This window comes from Manacus vitellinus, unplaced genomic scaffold (genome assembly GCF_001715985.3).
Source record: "Manacus vitellinus isolate BGI_N305 unplaced genomic scaffold, ASM171598v3 scaffold_15_pilon, whole genome shotgun sequence".
Classification (NCBI taxonomy): domain Eukaryota; kingdom Metazoa; phylum Chordata; class Aves; order Passeriformes; family Pipridae; genus Manacus; species Manacus vitellinus.
This window is the reverse complement of record NW_021939122.1, coordinates 13,409,538-13,434,725: the sequence shown is the minus strand read 5'-3', so window position 1 is coordinate 13,434,725 and position 25,188 is coordinate 13,409,538. Positions and strand designations below refer to the sequence as shown.

The 25,188-nt window shown below is 41.3% G+C and overlaps 1 protein-coding gene across 1 annotated transcript in view; it reads right to left on the bottom strand.

Moving 5' to 3' along the window:
* Window positions 1-14,805: 14,805 nt before the first annotated feature.
* SORCS3 (sortilin related VPS10 domain containing receptor 3) overlaps window positions 14,806-25,188 on the bottom strand; it is a 196,618-nt gene continuing 186,235 nt past the window's right edge. Inside the window, exons 25-27 of the mRNA XM_029958577.1 lie at window positions 23,722-23,827; window positions 19,616-19,776; window positions 14,806-19,024 (exon numbers count right to left, since the gene is read on the bottom strand). Coding sequence (XP_029814437.1) covers window positions 18,960-19,024; window positions 19,616-19,776; window positions 23,722-23,827 — 332 coding nt within the window. The 3' untranslated portion in view covers window positions 14,806-18,959. The remainder of the gene's footprint in view (window positions 19,025-19,615; window positions 19,777-23,721; window positions 23,828-25,188) is intronic.

Here is a 25,188-nt window from a genome sequence, read left to right as displayed (position 1 = left end):
GTAACATTGCCAAATATCTTTTCAGTGCTTTATAAATGGCAAAACATATAGTTGCTTATCAAAGAAAAAAAAATAATTCAGCAGTGGATTCTATTCATGGAGAATCAAAAGGAAAATAAATCAGGTGAGCCCTTATTTGGCAATATGGATTAAGCAGCTATGACTTGGCAATATCACTGACAGGCGCAAAGGGAGCAACTGACAATTAGGACACTCTCTTCCCACACGTCAGTGGCCTAGGGCCGGCTTGATTGCCTTCTTCAGTTCACACCATCAAAGTGTTTTGCTCTTCACATTAAAATTTGAAGCCTGCATTTTCCCTAGCATTAAAAAAACAAAACCCAAGGAGGTGTACTCGGGTCCCCAGAGACAGTGTAATTCAGCTCTAGCTTAAGATTTGCTAATGCATTGAGGTCATTAATGTTTCATGGTGGTTCCATTTCTGCATGTGTACAAAGCCTTTACACCACCCTGGCTTTAATTAACTTCTCCTGTTTCCCAGGAGACCTTTGGAAGCAGGAATGGTTTCCCCTAATGAAACAGTCCTAGCTCTTTGTTTTGATGTTGTTTACATAGTTAATATCCCCTTAAGGAGAAACAGCAAAATAGAAACTTGTATGTAGAGAGTTGCTGCACAGATAAAGTACACAAGTCACTTGGGGAAATAAATCATTGAGTTGTGAAGATTTCGGGGGTATGGTTTTTCTGGGTTTAATTTTTTTTTCCCCCAGCTAAAAGTTCATCTCCACAAAGATAAACAAAGATTTTCCCAGAGGGATGAGGAAAGTGAGAGAAGAGACCAAGAGGGATACCAACCATCCTACAAACCATTTGTTCCTTTTTATTAGAGAAACTTCTGCTAAAACCGACCCTACCTCTTTGCTCCAAGTTCTTGACTGAGCATAATTTAGGACAATAATCATGATTTGGATAGTCTGGGGGAGCACTAATTCTAGTGTTTATGGTCAGAACAGCCCTCCCTATCTTTTCTGTTTCTAGGTGAAAACTTCAGCATCTCAGCAACTCTCTCATCATTAAGTCCTGTTATTTCAAGTGCAGGAATTAGTAAATTAAACTGAAAGATAAGTTCCTGGCCATGACAGAGAGTAGTGGTCCTGGCTGTTGTCCCCTTTGCCCACCTTTTATCTGCATCTAACTCACTAAGCCCATTTCCATGACAAAATTCAGAAGGAGTTCAAATAGTGAAGGAAGGTGTGTAACACTCTGTAACTGTGGTTTCTGATAGTTACCATGGTGGCTGTTAAACCTTGAGAATAAATAAGCAGCCTATTATTTCTGAGACTGGAGCTCGATAAAAGCAAACCAAAACAACACCACACACAGGCAAAAACCCCAAAGAGGCATTCAAAGTGTCATTTGTATAACTCACCTGACACAGTCCTGGTATTATAATTTCACAATGAAATATGCCTATAGCAAAATGATCCAAATTGTTAGTGTCACAAGGCTGATAGTAAAATGTCTAGGAAACAGCAGGCTCCTGATGAACAGCTGAATGTTTGCATTTTTAAAAGAGAAGCAGGAGAGGGGAAGAGGACTGGGACCAAACTGCCTGTGCAGAGAATGGTGTCTTGTCACAGCAAAAGAGGAAATGGTCAGGCAGAAATGAAGACAGTGGGACACATTGCCTAAAAATTTGAGAGGAGGTGAGTTGTTTTTCAAGATAGCTGAGCTCTCATTTACCAGGTGAATATATTTTAATCAGTCCTTGGTAGAGGGTCCCTTGTGCTACATGGGTTCATTTGAAAGTCCCAGCTGATGTGGCATAGATTTTCTGAATATCTCAGACAACCGAAGGCCAAAAGAGGTCTTTTATAGGAAGCCCAGAGGTCCCCTGCAGGGAATTTCAAGTAAAGTTTAAAAGTAACAAATTCTCATCTTTATTCAAAATATGATTTTTTTTTTGGCAACGCAGAGTGGGGAAAAGTAGAGCAAGAATAGACAGACGAGATGCTGCTTACTCCAGCTGATAGGGCCAGTGAAGGGTACAGGTTCCTCACAAGCACTTCATGTGCTGTAGCATAACAGTCATTGGAAATGAAGCTCTGGTTTCTGATTTGGAGTTTTCTTTTCTGTTTGTCATGCAACCAGATTGTGCAGGCAGTTTCAAATGGTGCATACACCTTGCTTGGCTTAACTGGGAATGAACTGGAACAACTGTAGAGCTCCTGGACTCAGACAGTTGGCTGGGCAGGTGGATGAGGCACAGGCTGATGAGTCATGCCATTGTAAATCATTTTACTTGTTGGTTTTGACCCAAACTAGCAGGAAACTGTAATTCTACCTGACAGTGAGAGGTCAGGATGGCATTTTCTAAACTTCACCATCATCTTCTGTCTATTTGACATGAATAGATCACAAATAATGGTGAATGTTGTCTATTTCGTGATTCTCAGCCCAAGGTGATGCACCATGCCATAAGTCTGCCCCACTCTCTCTTAGCCAAACTATCTAGTGCTTTGATCCCAGCAATTTGATGCTATTTTGTCTTCTATAGAGGCTTCAGTGTATTTAGGTAAATCAATGCCCATCACTTCAGTTTTACAACTAGTGCCACTGCTGTAACAGTCTGATCCACAGCAGAATCCTGCAACTCAAAGCACAGCCCACTGCTATATCAATTTTCCTTGCCGTGGGGATTGCAAAATTGCTCTCATCTGTGGAGTATATGAACCTGTCCTAAACAAATCAGGGATGCCAGCTCCCCCTTCAAGATGTTCCCAAGTACACAGAGAAGATGGGTCTCAACCTTTCTCATGCCAACACTGTGGATGTCTGTCATCTGTCCATGTCAGGGCCAGGGTTGGCATAAATCAGCATAGGTCTGCTGGGAGTCATGATGATTCACTGATGTCAGAGTAACTATGTTTATATGCAGCACCTTGCAGTAAAACCGCACATCCACTTTTTCTGTATGGCCTATGCCATTCCCATTGGATCATCACAAATAATTTTCAGCTGTTCAGAGTTCAACTAAAGTTGGCTTAGCCAAAAAGCCATCTGAGTGCATGAACGCAAGTTTATGGAGCCTATGAATTCACCAGTGACACCAGATAAAAGACCATGCAGCAGTCACCTTCCTGTAGCATCTCAATTGCAAACAGGAAGAAGGAAGCAAAAAATGAATGTAAATAACATTTTTTTATGCCTACTTATCTCTCATGTTTACATTTTCCATAGTTCTAAACAGCATACATGTAAATGAACTCCCAATTTTTTGTGGGGTTTTTTTTGTAAGATATTTTTCCTTTCAAAAGAGAAATATCCCAGACTGCGGTTTTTGAATGGCAAGGAGTATTGTGCACAGGTACTATCTAATTAGCGCTAATTGAACAATAGGAAGGATTGCTACATTTTCACCAGAAATGAAGACTTTACAGCAGAAAACTTTTAATTGTAGGGAAAGCACTTAAGTCAGGGCTCACAGGTTACACCTGTGCACACTGAATAACTAAAGAGCACAGTCTATTCTGTCAAGTAATGATCCTTTTTTTTTTTTCTGCTAGGGAAAGAAAAAAAATTATCAACTTTTAAAGTACATAATGAGCATTTACTGAAGGGAAAAGGAGGACTAAGTCTTCCATTCACAAGCCAGATGTTCCTATTAAACAATGTTTTCAAGAAAACTCTGCTCATGTGGAAAGAGAGAACTCCAGAGTTTAGAAGTAGGAAAGAGAAAAAAAGTTAACTTGTAAAATAAGGGCAACTGCTGAAGAGATTGTTCCTGATTTTGGCCTGGTACACATCAATCCAGCACTGCCAGTGGTCAGAGCCAGGGCTGGCATAAATCAGTGCAGTTCCCTGGAAGTTGGTGTGAGTGACTGGTGTCAGAGCAACTCTGATTTACACCATCCTCCCAGTCCAGCAGCTTCGGGAGCTGATGGGCTGTGACCTCTTCTTTAATACCTTTAATACCTCAGGGACCTGCAACTACTAGCACATTTTCTGGTAGAAATTACATGTGTGAGATTTTTCAGTATTTTCTTACGTGAACTTTAGAACCTCCTTAGGCTTTTGCAGAGGTCTTGGAAATTAAGAGGTTTAAGAGTTCAAAACAAAGCAGACACCTCCGCAAATTCCTCATAGTCTTTGTCCTGTTGTTAAAAATAACACTCACTAGCACAGGCATAGTGTATATGGGTACTGATACTGAGGGCATAGCTAGGATATCTGGATTAAGGGCATAGCTAGGACATCTGGATTAACTTAAGCCTCATTTGATCTTGGGCACAGGCCGAAAACTCCTCATTTCATTTGGAGTAGCAGCCTGGCTTGAAAGAGTTTGCTCCTATGCTATTTGCCTCCACTAATTGGTCATCTGCCTGGTTCAGCCCTGCTGCTCAATCAGCACGAGAGCAAACCATGCTGCCTCAGCTACCTTTCTCTCAGCATCACTTCATAATTTAGGAAGAAGGAAGAATATTCAAATCACAGGTATGTGATTTCTCGTTGGACCTCTCACAATCTGTTTTGTCAAATAGGTAAATCAAGGGCTACATGGGCTAAGTTTAAACCCCAACTTTCTTTTCTGAACTTCACAACAGCAAGAGGGGATGAAGTTTGCAAGTATTATGGTTGGGGTGAGGCAACCAGAAAAACAGACTTTGCTATGTGGCCAAGGACACAAAAAAAGTGTATTAAGGCCCTTTATGTTTTCTAAAAATATATTTCTCACCCTCACTATACTAAATTGGACCCATTTAATCTAAAGTGACAACCACCATGTCACTATTTTTTTCCCTGGGTCAGTTTTTCATTATTTTATCCAGCTTTCCTGAACTTCAGTGGAGATCTTAATTACAGTTCTCCTCTCCCAGGCTCCTCTCAGTTCAAGTTACCACCACATGCCCTTGATAAGTCAGAGCTCAGCTCTGCTCCCATTGCAGGGGTCCATTTCCCATCAGAGGCATGTTGCTGCAAAATGACATATGGCTCAGTGCAGATCATCTAACACTCCTTGTTATGGAGCAAAACAAGGATTGGTAGGTGTCCAGCCACCTGCACAGGCAGAAAAATGCACTTGTGTGTCATGACAGGAGCAGCTGGCTGAGGAGGGCTCTGTGTGGTTGTGTACAGTGTACCAGTTCTGCAGTGAAATGCCTGATGATACTTCTAGATCTGAAATGCTAGCAAAACAAATAGCTGTACAACAGCATTTGACATCCTTAGATGATATTATTGCATTGCTGGTTTTGCTGCTGTGGTGCTACACACTATTTGGTAGCCCTGCATCCAGAAATGCATAACAAATTTGGTGAAAAAGTTATCTGTGTTTAAATAGAGCCTGTGTCATGAAACTGGAATCACACTTCATAGGCTATGAGGAGTATTATTCACAGAGTTCCGTCCTGCTGAAGGTCATAGCACCTTTTTGCAGACTAGAGGTGCAAATCCTTGTTTGTGGGATGTTTGCAGCAACACTACAAATTGCCTCTCCTCTTGCACCCACATCAGCACCTGTGACACAGGTATGAGAGAGGGCCTCAGGACTTTTCTCCCGTCTGTTGTACTTTTGAGGCCCCTTGGTGTGAACTGGCTCTTTTAATGCATTTGAAAAGGACCAGGAAAAAAATTAAACCTTTGTTTGTCAAACATAAAATGGGCCAAGACCCACCCATGTCATCAAGACCCACCAGGAAATTCAGGACATCTGCAAGCCCTTCTTACTACCCCTTCTCAGTGAGTTTGGGGATGGTGCTGCCAAGTTTGTGCCCTGGTGCAACAGCAGCAGGGACAGCCCTTCCTCCCTTGCAGGGGTAAGGAAAGGGGTGACAGCTGAGACTGCTGAAAGCAAGGCTGTGCCACACATCCTGCATGCTGTCAACTCAGTCTGCCTGCCCCAGGGATGCCCTGCTCTCATTGCTGACCACTGATCCCTGTGCAGGACCTAAAAATGGTCTATTTTCCGTCATACAAATTGTTGGGGAGTTGCCTTCCTACATCTTTGCCTCAAGACAGCACAGTTCATCCTGTAAAGGACATGTCTTGCCTGTGCACATTAAACACACCAAATTCACTTCAAAACACCTTTCTTCACACTCCAAGTGTTTATGGCATCAAAGATCTTACCTGCAACTGCAAAATTAAATGAGGCAGGTCAGTCAGTCACCCCACACTGAGAGCTGCAACACACCCCACATTGAGATCTGCAACACACTGCTCTGCCCAGCTCATTTTGAACCTGGACACCCGAAAAACAGGTACTAGGGAAGCTGTGAGCTGATGATGAACTCTCCCTCTGAACAAGCACTAAGAACCAGAGCAAGAAAATGTCACTTGTTCCCCTAGTACTGATGGGGCAACACAATACTCAGGGAAGATTTTATGGATCACATCTCAGCTCCTTCTTATCTCTTGTTCAAGTTGTTGACAATGGCAAAGGAGAACATATTACTTTAAAAAAAAATTCTGCTAGAGCTTTTGCTGTCAAGTAGGTCTCTTAAACCCCATGGGTAATGTTCTCAGATGACAAAGCTGCTCTCCTTTTTGGTAACAGTCTTTTATCAAGCGATACAGCAGCACATTTTCAATCATCTCCGTATCACAATGAAGAGACAAACCCTGTTAACATTGTTCTCCAAAAATCATAAAATGCAGTGGCTCAGTACACCTAGGGACTAGGCTGGGCTTTGAGCTTCTGAGAATCTCAGCAGCAGTGGGAGAAGTGTAATTCAATCTTTTTAACTTGGTGATATATATTCATGTCAGTGGCTTTAAGATAAGGAAAAGACTTTAGTTGAAGAATGAAACTTTTGATGAATAACTGAGAGTACGATGAATAATGTACAAATATTTCTTTCCTCTCAGTCAAAATGATTCCAGATCCTTTTTCATTTTAATCCCTGTTGTATTCTTCATTTTAAAAAAAAATAAAATAAAATTAAAAAATGAAAAGAGAAGAAAAAAACCCTATATTTTTAAAGGACATTGGAGTTCTAAAAGAAGAGCTTCTAAAACAATCTTTCCTGATTGCACAAAAAGATATTTTTATGGTTTCTTTCTTACTGTTAGAAAACAGAAGATTGGATACTGGCAGTAATACAAGTAATAATGATGGATTACTATGCAAAACCTCAGTCTACCTGTTCATGCTCTGCAGAAAATGTGTGATTGATCAGAGAAAAATATGTCCCTTTACCTAGGAGATATTTCTCATCAAATAAAAAATGAAACTGTTACAAACATTTTCTTCCCTTGCAACTTCATTCTTAATTCTGTCCTGCTAAAAAGTGATGAGACCAGCATGTTTAATGGTAACAGGGTTTCTAAAGAGAGGCAACAAAATCAGCAAATATAAACATCATCCCTTTGTTGTCCAACAGAATTGGAAGGGGGAAGCAAGATAAACTGAGCATTACTTGAGAGTCCTGCCCATTTCTTCATATGTTGCATCAAAACCTGGCCTGAGAAAGACGCTTTCAGCAGAAGGGTGTCACTGAGATACAGGCAGACACAGCAGGTCATGTTTTCCCTGAGAAGGAGGGAGGTCACATTGCCTGGAACTTTTTGAACTCAAATTTTGTGACAGTCAAGTTGCAAAAGATGGCTGTCCTCTACACCCAGATTTCTCTTCTTCCACACCTTTGAACTAACAAGGGCGAATTTCACCTCCCCACTAAACTGGCTGCATAGGTGAGAATTTCTGAGCAGGGATATGATGCCATTTGAAAAATAAGGAAGGCAGAGAAGTAGCTGGTGGTGCAGGAGATGAAAGGAAGCAGTTAACTAGAAAAGCAAACCATAACACAGTCATTGGAAAGTATCTGATTATTAAAAAGAGAGAAATGCAATAGGTGATGTTAGTTCTGACCGTGGCACTATCAGCAGGAACTGGAGACCCATTTGCTGCAGTCGGGAAAACAAGGTCCAAAGCAATGCCTGGTGCACTGTGTAGGAAGTGTTACAGGTCCATGAAGCAAAAAAATATTTAATTGTAGATCTCAGGGGGATGACCATATTATCTGTGCTTGACCCAAATCCCACTGTACAGAGCTCAGAGCAAAGTCAAAACTGACCTTCAGAAGTTTCTGGAGCAAATCCATTCCTACCACGTGCAGGTTTCTGTCCCCTCTTATTTATGGAATGCAGGCATATTGTGAGACACGTTATATGAAATTGCTGGAAGGAAAAATTAAGAAAAAAATTGTTTGCTGAAGCCAATGAGGGTACAAAAAAGCCCTTACTGAATGGAGTATAAATGATCTCTTGTTTGAAGTTGGTCCCTGGAGGGACAAAAGCCTGTCAACAAAGTATTTTTCTGAAATGAAGATGAGGGAAACACATTTCAGAATACCACACATGAGAATAAAACCCTTTATTTCCAAGCATGCTGACAAGGAAGTGGGTCACTGTATGCTTTGATTCACTGACTCGTGCCTGCTGTAATCACACGAGTGCAGTAAATGCAGAGATACCAGTCCAGTTGCTGGTGACAGCTGGCCCAGGATCTTGGCAGTGGCCGGTTCTTACCATAGAGTAGAAAGGTTTGCCACTAAATTGTTTGAAATCTAACAGGGGAGGATTATTTTCAAGGTCAGATTGAATACTAATTGTCTGCATTAGCGTCAAGTACTTTAGATGAACTATGGTGAAGCAACCAAACTGTCGTTTAGCTTTCCATCTTCACTGGCTGGGGTGGCCTTGCTGTTCTGCAGATATGTTGGCAGGTCCCTAGGCCATCTATTCATCCACCCATTTCAAATAAACATAAAAACACCTTTTGTATGACAGAAGGAGTGATATTGCTATTACCCAAGCCAAGGAAGTAACAGAAAAGTGGAAATCAGGATGCCAGTCTCCTAAGGCATCCTGGTCAATGGGAAGCAGAGAAGATTTTCTTCTAAATAGTATCTTAAAGTATGACCCTCTTCTCTGGAGCAATTTTGAAAAGCATCCTTAGGGTTGCACTCTGCTTCAGACAAAATTTCCACTGTTTAAGGAGAAAAGGAAAAGGAACAGCCAAAACTTCTAAAAGTCACTTTTTATGCAGATGTCTACAATGCCAAACTGCCTCCCTACACACAAAGACTTTACTTGCTTCCCAAGGATGCTGTGCTGAGAATCCAGGGCATTTCCCTCAAAAACTGTGCTCAAGTGTGATTTATAGTGCAGGGACAGGCCTTCAGTTTGCTCCCCAGACTTTTCAGTGATGCTTTCATCAAAACGTTTTTGGTTGCATTAAGGTCTAGGGTGTTGATTTATTTTCATGAATTCATTTCCTTTTTCCTTTTCACATTCATAGATTTATGAGGTTAAAGAGCATGAAGCTAATTAAATAATCTGACTGGTTGAACATCTGTTGAAACATAATAATAACTTCTGAAGCCAATGTTCCTGATGAGCTATTAATTCTGATTTAAAAATTAGAGTCTTCATTTTACTATCAAAGAAAATCAACAAAACAAAACCTTAGCAGCCTTCTGAGCTCAGAGTGAACCTTCAGCCTCCCTTTGAAACCTTTTCCACCCACTTACACCTTTCAACACCTTCCAGTCCACTGACTCAGATGTCCCTTTTAGACTTCCTCTCAGTCAGAGTTCCTGATGTAAGGAAGCTGGTCTGTAAAGGAGGTCCAGTCCATCTTGAAGATTGTTGGTGTGCAGCAGCTACAAACAGAAATTCAGATCCAAATATGATGGAGATTCATGCAGGGATCCACCTTAGCCCAAACCAGAAACTAATGCATGATCTTATGTTAGAGGTTTAAGTCCAAATAGCCATTTAAGTGAGGAACTAAGCCTTTTCTTCAGTTCCATCTTGCTCTCCATCCCCACAAAGCAGCCCTGGACTTAGTAGTTCCCAAGCCCAGAAACTTCCATCAGACTGACATGCAGGGACCTGGTTCCCAGCCCAGCATAGTCTGCCCTAATTTTCTTAGACTTTGCATTGTCTTCACATTTTGCTCTCAAAGTAACTTGGTAAAAATTCATTAATGGAACAGATAAGTAAATAAATTAGATCAATTACCTCCCACTACTCAGGATCAGTTAATGTTTCAAGGCTGATGCAAATAATTTGAATGAATAAGTAATTTGCAGTAGTTCTTAAATCCCCCTCATCTGCTGGTAAATTGTGGGAGCTGTGGGAATCATATAAGTGTTCATGCAGAGTGGGGATGTCGCCCAAGGACTATAGGAGCTAATGACAAACCCACAGTGAAAGTGCCAACTGATGCCAGAAGTATCTCCAGGCTCTCCAGCACCAAAGCCACAAGACTGCACGTTTGCCCTTTCTATGACTTTTTCTTTTAGAAACAGACAAATTGTTCATACTGTAAATATTTTTCATACCGTAAATTATTCATAGTCCCAAAGTACAATGGGTGAAGGGAGCATTGAAGCTTATGCTGCAACTTTGCTGCATAACCTACAAAAGGAAGGGAAGTTTTATACAAAAATGAAGAGGAAAGTCCCTCAGCACCTTACAGTTCAGTTCAGATCTCTAGCAGCCTGTAGACTGAAACTGATAGGAACATTTCAAGGTTAAAAAAAAAGATTAAAACCATAGTCTCACAAGTATTCCTAACAACATCTCAGATTATTCCAACTGTAGGTGATATTATTAGGCAGTAAGGTCCAGAGCCATAAATGGATTTAAACTCTAAAATTTGCCTGCAATAAGCTTTAGACACTTTACCACATGCATGCTGTGGAGCAGAGCTCTCGAGGTAACAGAAATCTTTCTCCTTCTGCTGGCAGCACTGTCTGTACCTCAGCATCCCAGTGGTGTGCTATGGCCACATCCTTGTGGACTCTCAGGAGACCCAGAATCACTCTGAAAAGAGGGGTGTGTATGTTTTGTGCAGTCAAACATTTCCAGATCTGGCAGCAGAAGGAGCTCCCACGGTAGATTTTGCTTTATCTTGGTTGTCAGATTGTCTCACATTCATTTTCCCCACCTCTTTTCCTCCTTAAAACTTCTCTAATATCCCTGGTTTCTCTCAAGGTCTCTTCAGGGAATGCTCATTTCAGGGACAGGTAGCTACACCCCTCCTCTTAGTCTAGTCAATTGTCTTAGTCAGTTCTTGATGGCCCATTCATTCCCTGTAAAAGCTCATCCTTGTCTCCCATTCCAGACAATGATTTTAACTCATTCCCTCACCCAGCATGCAGTCCAATTAATATCAAGGAAAGAGGAGTGAGTCCCCTGAACTGACAAATATTGCACAGTGTTTCATAAGCCCATCTTCCTACCCTTTCCCCACTGACCTATTTAGGTTCATTTTCCCTACATCCCACATCAGGAGCCATTTCTTTTGCATGGCAACCACCCAACCCATTGAATACAATTACATCCAAACCTCGGTTGAGCTTTGAAAATGACCCACAAATTCTGCCTGAACCCTCACTCACCCACCACTGCTCTCCAAGGAACCTCAACACTCAGCACTGCTATTTCAGTAGGGAATAAGTTGCTTAAAACTTGAATTTCAATGCTGAGTGTCAGAACGTGGAAGCAGAGACAATTCCATCTTATATGGCCTGCGTGTGCTACATCTCCTGTTGATTCAGTTGATCCAGCCTGCAATTTTAGAAATTTTCCATGCTAAAACCATTAAATGATTAAACAACCATGTGCCTCTCACTGTGCCTCCTGGTCAGCCACAGGATCTCAGCCAGTCTGGTCCATCTCTTTTGTTCCTCACTCTGCTTCACATCTGGTTTCCAGTTTTTCTCTCCTTTTTGCCTTCCAGGTTCATGTAACAACACAAGATTTTAAAAAACATACATCGTCATAACATTTTTGTTTCATTTAATGAACATACTTCTTCAGCCTCCCAACTATGTCCTTGTATGTGGTTTTTTATTAGTAATAGTATTACAATCTCCCTAAATTTTGATTTGAAAACTACTTGACATTCACAATGAGGTATTAAAAAGGATTTATTTTGTCCTTGAAGTAGGCACATAACTCCTCTTAATGGTGAGAGCTCAGACTGGTGTAAATCAAGACTAAATTCACTGATATTGGGGTGCCTGAACAGGTAGAACCAGGATAAAGCAATGGTGAAGCAAATAATTTTGTATTCATCAAGGGTAAAATCCCAATAGCAAAGAGAACAATTGCTTTCTGTCCTGCCTCTACCTGAACAACTGCCTTAAAAATATAGTCAATAGAACTACTAATAATATTTTCTTCTGAAATTCAGGAACAAATGTTTTTTTGTTTCACAAGGACAAGCCTTTCTTTTCTGCTCACAACAAGACACTGACACATACTAATCTCATGAAACAGTTCACAGTGAGCAATTGTTGCTTCCTCCATGACCCAAAATAAACCCATTTCTATGGTCTCATAGAGAAACATCAGCAGATTTGTTTAATTAATTTTTCAGGGTCAAGGGAAAAATGTATAGATAAATATATTTAAAGGCTTTGAAAGCTTCATGGCAGCAGTCCAACACTTTCTTTGCCTTCACTTGCTGTCTAAGGGGAAAAAAAGCAGCCTACAAAGCTTAGAAAAGTGATCTGTCTCTGGGTCTGGGGTTCCTGTCACCTGTCAATTCCCTGATGTAGCACCATGATATATAACAGCAGACCAGCACTCAAGTGATGTATTACAATAATATGTCAGTAATGCAATGGTGCTTTGATAGTCCTTAATAACCAGAGTACTTCACTGGGGAGAGGGCCAAAGGAAAAGGAAGACCTGGGCACAAGGCACATTCAGCTAAATGCTGCCTCATCCTGTTGAAGTATGTAGTGCCATGAGCTCTGGATGGGAAACACCTTGTTTGTCCCCAGAACAAGGGTTAGAATTTGAGCAGCAGCATTCACAGGAAGGTACCTGGCATACAAGGTGTCTTATCTTGGGCATGAGAATTTGTATTTCTGTTTGCAGCAAGACCTGGACTGAACCAAGGGAAAGAGGCTCCTCTCGTACCTTGCCAAGCTGGGCACACTGCTGGCAGGCAGGAACACGGGGAGTAATGAGGATTTTAGAGGGGCACTCATCTTTCAGAACAATACAAAAGGTACATCAGGTGCCTGTCAGATTCTGCCTTGCAGCAGGAGAATCCAGCCTAGTGTCCCAAAGAGGGGGAAAACAGAGCCTGGGCTGGTCCAGGCATGCAACCCCTCCATTCCTGGGTGAGGATGCAGCCAGGCCCAGCCAAGCCTTGCTGCACTGGTGCTCTCCATGACAAACATCACTGCAATGTGGTTTATTGGTGGGGGGCACTGAGGGATGTGCTCTCAAGCAGGCCATCTGAGTGGTGCCATTGCACAAGTAATGGCAGGTTCTCCCTGCATAACAAGAGCATTGTTGTGCAGAGAGCCCAAACCAGGTCAAGCTTCTCAGTAATAATACTGAGGGAATAATAATAAGCCAGGGAAAATGGCCTTTATTTTACTTTTGTCTCCTATATTAGAGGTGTCCTACACCCAGCATGGTAGCCTTGGGTCATATTGGTGTTTTTGAGCACCACAGTAAGGACTGAAACAAGACAGTGATGTGCTGACTCCAGGAGTACTTATGACACACTTTTCCTGACAGCACCATATTCCCTTATAGAGGGGTATTTGGCACAGCCATGAGAATATCAGATGTAGTAAACAATGCTTACACTGCCTTTAATAAAGGGAATGAGAATTCCATGCAACACAGCTGGATTCAGGCAAAGATTGAGCCATTGCTCATGTTTCTAGACTGTGATGAGGGCTGATGTTTAAGTGCCTGCATTTGACTCAACAGCTGTACTTAGCTGGGTTCCTAATCACTGGGTCTCAGTGGTAGCTTGTTAAGCTATGGTAATTTAACCACTTGTGCTTGTCTGTTCATAACTTGGATTTCAGGATCCCATGAACAGAAATGTTGCACTAGCATTGCTGTAAAGAGTGCCAGACACAAATATTTCAAAAGCCTTAGCTTTTGAAGGTCTTCTGCAATTCTGGAGGTCCCTCACACATCACACTCAGAGAAGGCCAACCTAGTCCTTCATTGTCTCACCCTTTTAGCTTTCTGACATAAAGGAAAAACAGAAACAACTGAGCTTTGGATATAAAAGGGAAAATAAACAGACACCACTGTATTCTTAAGTAATATATACATAAAAGTTTAGCTGCATCAGGTCAGAGAAAAGATTTGGACCATTAGTCTGGCCTCCACCAGTGACTAGCAGTGGGCATCTGGGAAGGAGTATATGGAGGAGATGGCCATGGAGAAGAGATATTTCCCAGGTAGGTCTGCCACACTCCTGAAATTTGCAGTTTATGGACCTACAGAGCTAAAGGAAAGGGGTGGGAAGGGGGGGGGAAGATATGTATGCATGCATGTGCATGGGTACAGTTGGTTGATACATATCCAGAGACATATTTCCATATTCTTTTTTCCTTTTTAAACAGTCTCTTCTACCACGGAGCGAAGAAAATACTTTTTCTTTCTTTTATTCTTTTTTTTTTCCCTACATAAACACTCCACAGTCTCTTACAGGCTAAAGTCTGTTAGGTGAGAGTATGGGGGGTCATGTCTGCACAAGCAGATAGTTTGCCCCTTCTATTCACCTCCAAGGCTCCAAAGATAATCAGCCTGTAGAATGGAAAGGTAAGAAGATAATTATTTTTGGAGGGGAGCAGTAAGAAGGAATGAGAGGTAGTTGTTTTCTCTTTTATCTTAAAAAATCTTGCCTTAGAACATTTCTCTGCTGACCCTCCATGTGCTTTGCATGACCCTGAACAACAGAGTTGGAGGGCCAGATATGGCAAGGGAAATTCAGAAGAAAGAGCAGACTTTGCCGAAAGGAAATATAAGAAGAACAAGGACTGAAAAAGCAGCCAGGGGTAACTCTGATGTACAAAAATACATTTATTTTCAACAATTTCAAAACCACTGCCTTTTTTTTACAGTAGAAATATTCAAATGGAACAATAAAACCAAGAACAGTATATATATATGTATATATATGACTCATGCAGTTGTGTTACTGTGTTCAATACAGGTATTGCAATTGTCTGTCTCATTTAATCCTTTAAAATCATGGTGGTGGTTTGGGTTTAGTGCAGTGTCTGACACGTGAGGATTCTGGTTTGGTTTGTTAGACCTGGAATGTGTGTGGGAGTTGATTGAAGGAAAAGAGGACATCAGGGCATCTTTGCACATCCATGAAACCAAAGCTTAGTCCAGAAGAAAACACACACTTACTGCACATGGTCTTGTTGATGGCAACTGTGTCTGAAACCCTCTGCAGTCTCTAGTCGCTCTAGTCTTACCTCTGATCCATCTGGGCTTAGTGCTGGGGGTCTCAAGCACTAGTTAAACTAAGCAGAGGATCTGTTTGGTGTTTACATCAGGTTGTCAGCCATACAGAGCCAGAAGTTGCATCTAGTCTCTATGCCTTATGCATTATTCTGAAATTATAGCTAATACAGTAGAATCCATCATGGGGGAAAGGCTGGCAGTGATAGAGGGCACTGACCCAGTTTCTTGCTCTCTGTGTGTTTCTTTTCTTCTTTTTACATAACTAGAGTGTGGGAGCTATTTATGTTCTAGTCATGCCATGGTCTCTTTCCCTCATTACTCAGGTAAGTAACAGTCTACAGCTTCAAGGATTCCCAGTACATTTTCCCCAGGGGGGAATTTTTCCTGCAGGGGAAAAAATCCTAATGACAACCTCAAGTTATCTTGCAGCAAGACACACACAAACAAAAGTGGCCAATGCTCCAGTCTGTGCTAACACCACAGCTCAGTACCTTCCAAAATAGATGAACAGTGTTGATTGCCCAATGCAAACCTTACAGAGGTCCCATGGATAGATAGATACAGCCTTCAGTATCCCACTGGAACACAGTAGTTACCCTTTTAGTATCCTAAAGGAGCAGCTTTCAGTTATGAACACAAGCTTTTTTCAGCTACCATCAGCCATGACTGTGCCCTAAGGCAGCAGGTATTATTTGGCAAGTCTAGTCCCATGCACACCCTAGGGAGCTCTTTACAGATGTGCATGGAGCACACCCTGGTCCTGACAGCAGTGTGACAAACTACCCAGAGAGGTAGTGACACCCACTAAGTCTCATGGAACATGAAGTTTGAGTGAACTCAAGAATCAGTCAGGTTTTTTTGACATTCAGTTCTGGCTCCACGGATCTTTTTTATCTGCTTTGTAGAATATTTTAGGATCATTTTGGATTGAAAATGGTTTTCTGGATAGATGTTTCTCAAAAAATTAATTGTATCATTCAGAAATTCCCTAACCTTCATTGAGATTAAATTTCTTTTTGAGAAGTGAAAATGTTTCCATTTTTTCATCATCTTACTCTCAATTTTCCCTCTTCGCTTCCTCCCATTTGTTATGACACATTTAACAGCCATCTTTAAAAGTGTGAAAATTAAATTGCAAAAAGAAATTGTGAAAACTGCAATACCCTGCCTTTCCTGTTAAATCAACATGATATCAATCCCATGAAAAACCTAGAAAACTCCAAACAACAAGGAATATTTTAACTTTGTTTTGTGTTTTATAAAAGAGAAAGTTAATACAGAAAATAATGAGTACTTTACATTCAGTTCTCTGCAGCAGCTCCCCAAATTGGTCCTTTGAACCCTAATGATCAGCAAAGACTAAGATCAGCCCACAGTTTAGCTCAAGGCCCATGGGACCACTGTTTATGTACAACATCCCTCCCATCTATACCTGAATAGAAGCTATGGCCTTGTGCTAACAGTCTTATCACCAGACTAGGCCATTACTGTAAACTACTTTGATGTTTCAGTAGAACAAAGACAGTAATGCAACAGTTTATGCACATGTGATGGATGGAAACTCAAGGTTAAGTAGAATAACACAGCCATCACTCTCCAGCTTATACTAGAAACCAGAGCAGAAAAGTGAGGGAAGAAATAGTAGAGAAATATTTTTAAATCAAAAGAAAAGGTCCACAAGCCTGACTGAAATGAAGAAGAAGAATTGAGAATATTTAACTTTAGCACTTCTCACAAAACAGTATTTTCCTAAGTTTTGGTTTTACAATTTTAATCTTGAAATACCTCCTGTGTTTTTCTGCCAAACTGTGTTTAACCACTTTTCTCTACATCTGCAGACCCATCAGGATTTTAACCTTTGATGTGGAGTCCTGCATCCAGATCCTAAAAAATTACAACAAACATTGTCACCTGGTGTCATTTCAGCCTCCTGTTATCACGCAAAAAAAAGAACATCTTCCCAGACGCGCGTTCAACCTTCCTTTCCCTCCAGTGGGGTCATACAACTCAATACTCTGCAGAATAAGGTTCATTTTTGACATCATCAACTCAAGAAAAATGGATAAAAGTAACTCATCACTAGGTCAACTTCTTACCTCAGAACTCCATCACTCCTAAGGGATATCTTCAATTCAGTGTAGTAGAAAATTTCTAAAGAGCTTTTTCAATACATTTTCTTCATTACCGTCCTTGCTCTAATTAGGAAGCATCAACTAGCACACAGAAATTACTCTGATGGCATTTCCACTCTGAATTGGAAGCTGCTGTTCTGCAGCACTCATAAGAAGGACTTTTCATAGCTCATTTATACAAGTCTGACCCTTCATTGCCCTCTCCAAAGAGCAGTCCCTAATCGCATACATCTTGTTCAGCCAAAATTTACTACTCTTACACATCCTAAATAGCACTTCACTTCATCAGCTTAACTGCTAAAAGCATAACTTCTCCCTGGGAATAAAGCTACTGCAGCCTGCCTCACTGTTGAGTTGAGGTTGTACTAGGTACTGCAAGGCCACTGATATTTGTCCACACTGAGATGGTGATAATTTCATGATTGTTTTCCTCATTTTCACTAACAAATGTCACCAAGATCCTTCTCAGAAGTTGACAACAGTGACAGAGATGAGTAAACAATGAACATCGTAAAAATATTTATGACAGGCTCACAGTCTGTCCCACTAATATCTTCTGCCCCATCATAGGAAATGACACCATATATATATATGTTAAAAAAGGCTTGCAGTTATACACAGAGAAATAAACTATGCTGCTTATAGACAGCTGTGTCAGATTGAAATATGACAGACAACTGGAACACACTTGGAACCAAAGCGTGATTCAGCCACGGTCCCTGGTTGGCTGACGTGTACGAGCACACACGTGTGTGTGTGTGTGTGTGTGTGTGTGTGTGTGCACGCGTGTGTGTGTGCGTGCATGTCTGTGTGTGGTTCAGGTTCTGTTTTAAACATATCTTCTTTTACTAAACATTAAATTATTTCCCAAGAAATAAAAAGCTATGTACATTGTAATTATCTACAGTAGGCCTTCAGCATCCTCGCTATTCACATGCACAGGGTTTAGGCTGCATTCATAAACTCAGGCGTGCTCCTCCACTGCTTGTGGTGCTGCCCCCTCCAGCCAGTCTGTAGTCCAAGGAACACTGATGTGTGTGTTTGCTCTGATTTTTTTTTCCTTTCTCAGCAGTCAACAGTGCCAGAGGGTGACTGAAATTGAAAGCAATTAAAAGAGGCAAGATCCTGCAAAAAGCTGAGACATGCACGTCATCGGGAAGCAAGGGATGTTGGCATGTTGCAGAGCCTGGTCTAACAGCCCAGTCTGAACCCTCTGGCAGAATGAAGTAGATGATTCATGACTTAGTTTGAAAAGGGCTGAAAAGGGACAATTTACTTACAACATGTTGCCTAAGGTACAATACCTATCTGTTGGATTTGAATACTTAATTCCTGTTCTGTGTTTAACAGGAGGCTGGCATTCAAATCCCATTGCACACTGGACTCATTCTTTGCTTTTTATTTCTAATCTGATGTGTATTTCCTAAATATGAAGAACCCCTGCTATTTATGAATGCAGCCCTGGTAAACACAAAAAGCCCACCCCATCCCCTCCCAAATGATAATAATGACATATAACTCTTTCTTTTTTCATAATAATAATAATAATAATAACAATAATAATTACAAATAAAAAGTCAGAAATATTGTAGACCAAGTGGATTCTCAGTATTAAACACTAGTGCAGTTGGGGATTTCCTTTGTGCTTTCACTGTTGGCAATTGTTGAGATGCTTCCTGTGGAGGAGAAAATGGAGAAGAAAGTCAGTGCAGTGGCTTTAACAGTTTGGTCTATATTGCTTCTCACTCCTTCTTAGGATGTGCTTGTTTAAGTGTAAAGACAGCAAAGGTGTTTAGAAGTAAGACATCCTCTTTTGTATTTGCAACAAGTAGGGAGCATGCAGAAAACTCATTACTACAGCTCAGTTGACCAGCAGTAAACTCATTAAACTATTAGGGACATATTTGCTTGCAATCATAGCACACCAACAGTGTAAGCTTGGCTCAGCTGATTCTTTGGAGGGTTCAGCAAATTTGGTACTTCACAGGAGAGGCAGAGTCATGAGCAGGCATAAGTGAGAGACACAGGCATTACTAAGTCCCATATAGCTATTGTTGGCTACAGGTTCCTACCCCGGTCATGTAACACTGTGGGAAAAGTTGTCAGAAAAACTCCCTGTTACTATGTTGCAGAGAGAGATTAACCCCTATCTCAGTGCCTCAGGCTCTACTTGTACCTGGAGTCACAGTCACTGCTTCTCTAATACCCCAGTGACCAACATCCTCATCCAGACTGTGGGAAAAAAAAAAACAGTGGAGGGCTCTCACCCATCACTCTTGTGTCCAGCTCTTTGTCCATCAGCTCCTCAGGGTCTGTGAACTCACTCAGAGTGATTTTGGGGGCATTTTCACTTTGGCTGACAGAGCCAATCATTTCCTGCTCCTTGTCATGCTGAACTTGGGCATAGATGTTAATCCAAGGGATTTTCCTGCACAAGAAAGGAAAACAAGAGGCTATATTTTGTAACACAGGAATCCTCAGCATGTCATTTTTTACTCAGACAAATTAAACTGAGACCAATCCCAGAAATGCAGCTCTGGCAGTGAGCCCTCAGAATGGTGAAAGCAACACAGAGATGTTCATCTCTAAAAGTGCCATTATCATCCACTGATTCCAATACCAGCCTAAAGCTACCCCAAATCCCAGGCCACTGACAGCTGTAAACCCAAGTGTTCTGGTCCTGTCCTTTTAAATGAGAAGTCGCACACACAGTGGACACTGTACTCAGCTCAGAGTGCAGCAATCAACTACGTACAATCAGCTGCAATTGTCAGCTCTCTCAGTATTTATTATATGATCAGTGGGGCATTGGAAACCAAAAGTAAAAATCCATTTGAGCACTACTATCAGTTGAGAAAAAAAAATTGCTAGGCTTGCTGCTGTTGACAAGCCCACACTGACTCAATAGGAATTGTCACAGAAAGAGTTATAAAGAATTGGTCCTGCCTCAGAGTACAGGATTTGGAACTCATAGTACCCTTCCAAAGTCTATTTGTTACCATTGCATTGCAAAAAAAATGTTTGTCATGCTATGGATCATGCAAGTTTGCAGGGACTTATTTTCCCTTGCTGCTCAGGAACCCAAAAAAGTTAAGGGAGTATTTCTTCTTCCTTCTTCCAAGTGAAATTAACTTGGACTGTTAGAATGGTATCCTGGAAAGTCAGTTAGTTAGACAGTCCACGCTGCTCAAAAAAAGAAAATCCGGAGAATATTTTCAGTTCCTAAAAGCACACAGGAGAGAGAAAGAAGATATGTTCAAAAGAAATTATATAAAATGTTATATCTTTATGCTAATCTGTCTGCTGTTGGACATGTCAGAGACTGAAAGCAGTGGAAATTGCCTCAACTCTCATGCATTCAATAGATCTATGCTGATACTACTCCAGTGAAGTTTTGGCCTCAACCAACTAGTCCTATTGGCTTGAGCTGGCATTCTGTTCTTAACCAGCAGCAGGCCAGGACATATTGGGAATGTTTAGTAGCAGATAACAAATCTCATTATCTTCTCCCTTTCTCCTAATCTGTAATGTTAAAATATGCCTTACGTGACACTAGAAGACATAAGAACTACACAGGGAATGCAAGAGAACTAAGTCATTCCCATAGGATTTAAGTGTCCAGAATACATCTGGAGATGTGTAGAGACATGGACATGAGAACATGCCTGGAGATACTGGAAGACTTAATTTTGCTTCCAAACAATGCGATGGCAGAGAAGTGATTGTCTTCTGAGCTCGGAGAGGAAAGGTGAGAAAAGCTTTTTAGAACTGTGAATAGAGACCCCTCCACTTCAGAAGGGGGAAAAAGAGTTAGGGAAAGTTAGGGAAAAAAGAGGTGGCTGTACATATGTGCATCCATACACACATACCTAATTCTGCTGTGCCTCGCAGTACAGACACAGGTGGACACAACATCCCACCACACAATTCTGAGCACACACACTCCTGCAGTCCTGTCTCAGGACATGCACACTCCTCGACTGCTCCACCACTGCTCACCACTCATACACACATAGTATTGACCTGCTCATACTACTAGAAATGAAACCACCTCTTTACAGTTTATTTGCATACTCTTCCCTCTTCCTTCCTTTTCCACCTGGACCTGCTCAACAGGCATCTCTCTGGCAGCAGTGTTTAACATGCCTGCTGAGTCTATAAATTGAGGGATTCATAATAAGGAGTCTGTGTGCAAACCAGCAAAGTACCAAATCTGTGAAGTTGTAGAGTTAAAAATTCATGCAGGCCTATTCTCTCCCCACAACATTTCCCTGTACACAGCAGTCCTGTATTCAGGCTGGGATCACCATTAATCAAAAAAGTACACATGCCTAATGGACCTCTGCATCACTGAGAGGTAGAGGAAAGCTTTTGGGTTTGCCCCCCTTCTTCCACTAAGAATTGTTGCATGCTCTCATTTCTGCTTCATTGACCCAGGGGTTTTAGAGAGAGCTGAAAACCTGCTTTCTGTTCTGAAAAATCAAGTAGAGAACTCTCTGTGTATCTGACTTAATCCTAAACTTTGTTGGTTCATTCTGGGTTCATCCTCTTTGGGACAGACCAGATAAGGGGGGACAGCAAGTTGATGAGCTTTTGTGCTAAGCAAAACTGATGCTTTAACCACCTTCCTCCTCACTCCCAATTTGTAATACCTTCAATTTTCAGACAGATTTTAACAAGGCAGGTCTTCCCAGCCCTGGAGCACAGTAGAAAGCTGATGGCTGCGATGCTCAAGGCTCAGGATGCTAAAGTAGTACAAGAGTCAGTTTTATGAGCTGTAGTAGTATAACGTGACCTGGAGACTGCCAAAGCAGATTAACAAGCTCCTCACTGTTTCTGGCAGCTGGAATATACAGATCCTTCTTTCTCATAACAAATTGCTGACAAAGACATCAGTCCAAACAAGAAACCATCTCACCAAGAAAGAAAGGAAAGCATGTCTTACACAGGTTTGTACCTACACCTTGACACATCCCCCAGAAAGACTTCTTTGCCCTCCTCATCTTACATATGGGCATGAGAGAAATCATCAGATGTCTCCCCAGCACATTATTAAACCAATGCCTTAAACAAGTCCCATGTCCCATTCCCCATTCATATGGGAAGCTGTATTCCACCTCACAGAAGCAGAGAGAGGATTTCAGACTGCGATTAGGAGGTCATGCTGAAGGCCTTGAAATCTGTGTCTGAGCAGATTCACATAAATGCATTCTCTGGAAATTATCCTGGGCTACTGAAGTCAGTGGGAGCTTGGTCACAGATATCAATGTGCACAGGATGAAGCACTAGAAGCAGGGTCACTCACTGATTTTGACAATGGTTAACTAAGAGGTTAGAAATTAGGGAAACTTTAAATCTGAAGAAGAGGATACATGTAGTATTATCATTCCATTTTTAATATTGTTTGTATCCCACTATGATCATTAAAGAGTACTAGTATTATTCTGGAGTGCAGAAAAGCTGGAGAAAGAAACATAGCTGGAATTGGACAGGAAAAGCTGTAGTTTCCCCCTTTGAAGGAACTACTATGCCCAGGAAGTTTGATTTTTTTTTTTTTTAATTTTTTTTTCTTTTTTTTTGAAATCAGACTCAGCTTATGCTTCTAATACAGTATTTTACCACTGGGCAGGATCTGGGCACATAAATCATTTTATATAGTAAGTACTGTACTGAATGCAAAGTTCCTTCTAAGGAGCTCCATCTGCCTAAAAGATATTCTCATAAAGCAGCCCTAGAGCAAACAGGTCATTCTTATCACATATTTTGTTTCACAGCTTGCAGCAGCCAAGTGCCATGGGCCAGCACTGGTCCTACCTGCTGCTGGAAGCAAAAGGTTTACATTAACATCTGTCAAAGTAAATCTCAGCACAGATTCCCAAAGGCATTTTGATGCTTTACACAAAATTTTCTGGCTTTGAGTCTCCCACCTTTAACATAATCACACCTGTTCCTCTGCAAAACTAACCCATTCACTTTGCAAGATACAAATGAGATGCTGCAAATGAGAAGGCAGATGGCCAGGTGGACATAGGCTCTATGAAGCCACATACTATGTGGTTTTTTGATTAAGCCTGCCCTGTGCATCTCAGTACCCAGAGAGCACAGAGGATTCCCGTTTCTGATGTGTGGTTCAAACACATCTGCTGAAGCAGGCTACAGCTTGATTTCTGAGCTCTTGATGAGCTTTTGGAACACTGAGTTTGTGGTCAAAGGGCAGTAGATGGTTTTCTCTTGTAGAAATAGGGAACTATACTGGTCTAAGTCTCAGGCCAGCATAACTTGCTCTACGTTTGCAGTTCAGGCACAGCTCTGCCTAGTTTTTCTATAAACCACTCAGTGTCTCCTTCTCCCATCCCAAAGTTTTTCAACTTACCTCTTGAATTTGTAGATTAAAAAAACAGCCAAGCCTACAAACACCACAGACAGCAACATCAGCATCGCAGAACTGCTGTGACCCGAGCTGGAATCAACAAGGGGTGCTGCAGGACGAAAAGCAGAGCATTATATTTTCAGGATTTACAAGGGAACACATTAACTAACAGAGACTTGAGCTCAACTCTGTCTTTGTCACATCTGCTTTATCATCAGTGCATGGTGCACACTGTTTTCGGAAAAACTAATCAGTAGGAAACAAATTGACTCTCTCGTCCTTCAAAAGTCAAGCCCCCTTTTCAAGACAGTGCAGTCTAACATCTCCGAGTGAAAAGGCACAGCAAGACATGCTTAGCTGAATGCCTGATCACTCCTGTGTTAACAGTCTGGGCTATTTCTCTTCAGGCTTTTCCAGGGACTGGAGTGAAAATGAATTTTATGAAGCGTGTCTTAATGCATGTGTATTCCCCTTTGGAGAAGCTACCTCAGAGCATCAATGAACAGCACGACTCCCATCTTCCAAGGACGTATGTCTGTCTCACATGTGACAGTCTTGTGAGAAGCCTCAAGGCTCATCCTGGTATTGGACCTTAGAGACTTTTAAATCGAGTCAGTTTTCATAATGTGGAGGAGCCCAAGCAATAATCCTGGACCCAAGCACGCAATACATTATAACATTTTGGAGATTTGATCCATCAATCCTTGACATTTTCGGTGGTTTAAATACAGTATATTCCTATACCTTGTTTATGCAGCTATTCCCACAGCTCATCAGAGCACACCATCTTAATGGCCTGAGCACTGTGCTGAGAATCAAGTGTCTGATGAGAAGTCTCTAATGAGGCACAAATGATTATAAGTAGCAGCTAAGTGTTTCTCATTCTGCATAAATATTTGGTTTTGGTGTTTTACTATTCTCTATTCTTTTTCTGTCACCCTGAAGATGGGAACAAAGTCATGCAAATATAGTCACTTCTGATTTTGTTGCCAAACTTCCACACCTAACAATCTGATCCTGCCAATATTCTGCTACTTATACTTCTGACTGTTTTATGGAAAAGAGTGTCACTTAATCCAAGGCAAAATACTATGGGAATGGTCATGAAACATACAGTACCCACACCGGAAGGGGTGCAATAATAGTTGTGCAATATATGTTAAATGTGATGTCTTGCTAGAATAAATCCGAATTCTGGAGAATTCGAGCCACCTGGAGACTGCCGACATTTGTATCCCACTCCCAGTTTTTCAAATTAAATAATTCCAGCCTACTCCTGTTAACATCTGACTCTCATCCCCAAACACTGTTAAAGAGTGAAGGTAAAAAGATATTACCTGTAGGGAAAGTCACGAGCTTTGATTTCCCCCAGTTCTTGGTTCTCTCAGAGCCTCTCATAAAAAGAAGCTGAAGTGTATTACTGTGGAATAGGAATCCCAGTCTTTCAGAGAGGCTATCAGCAATGGTACT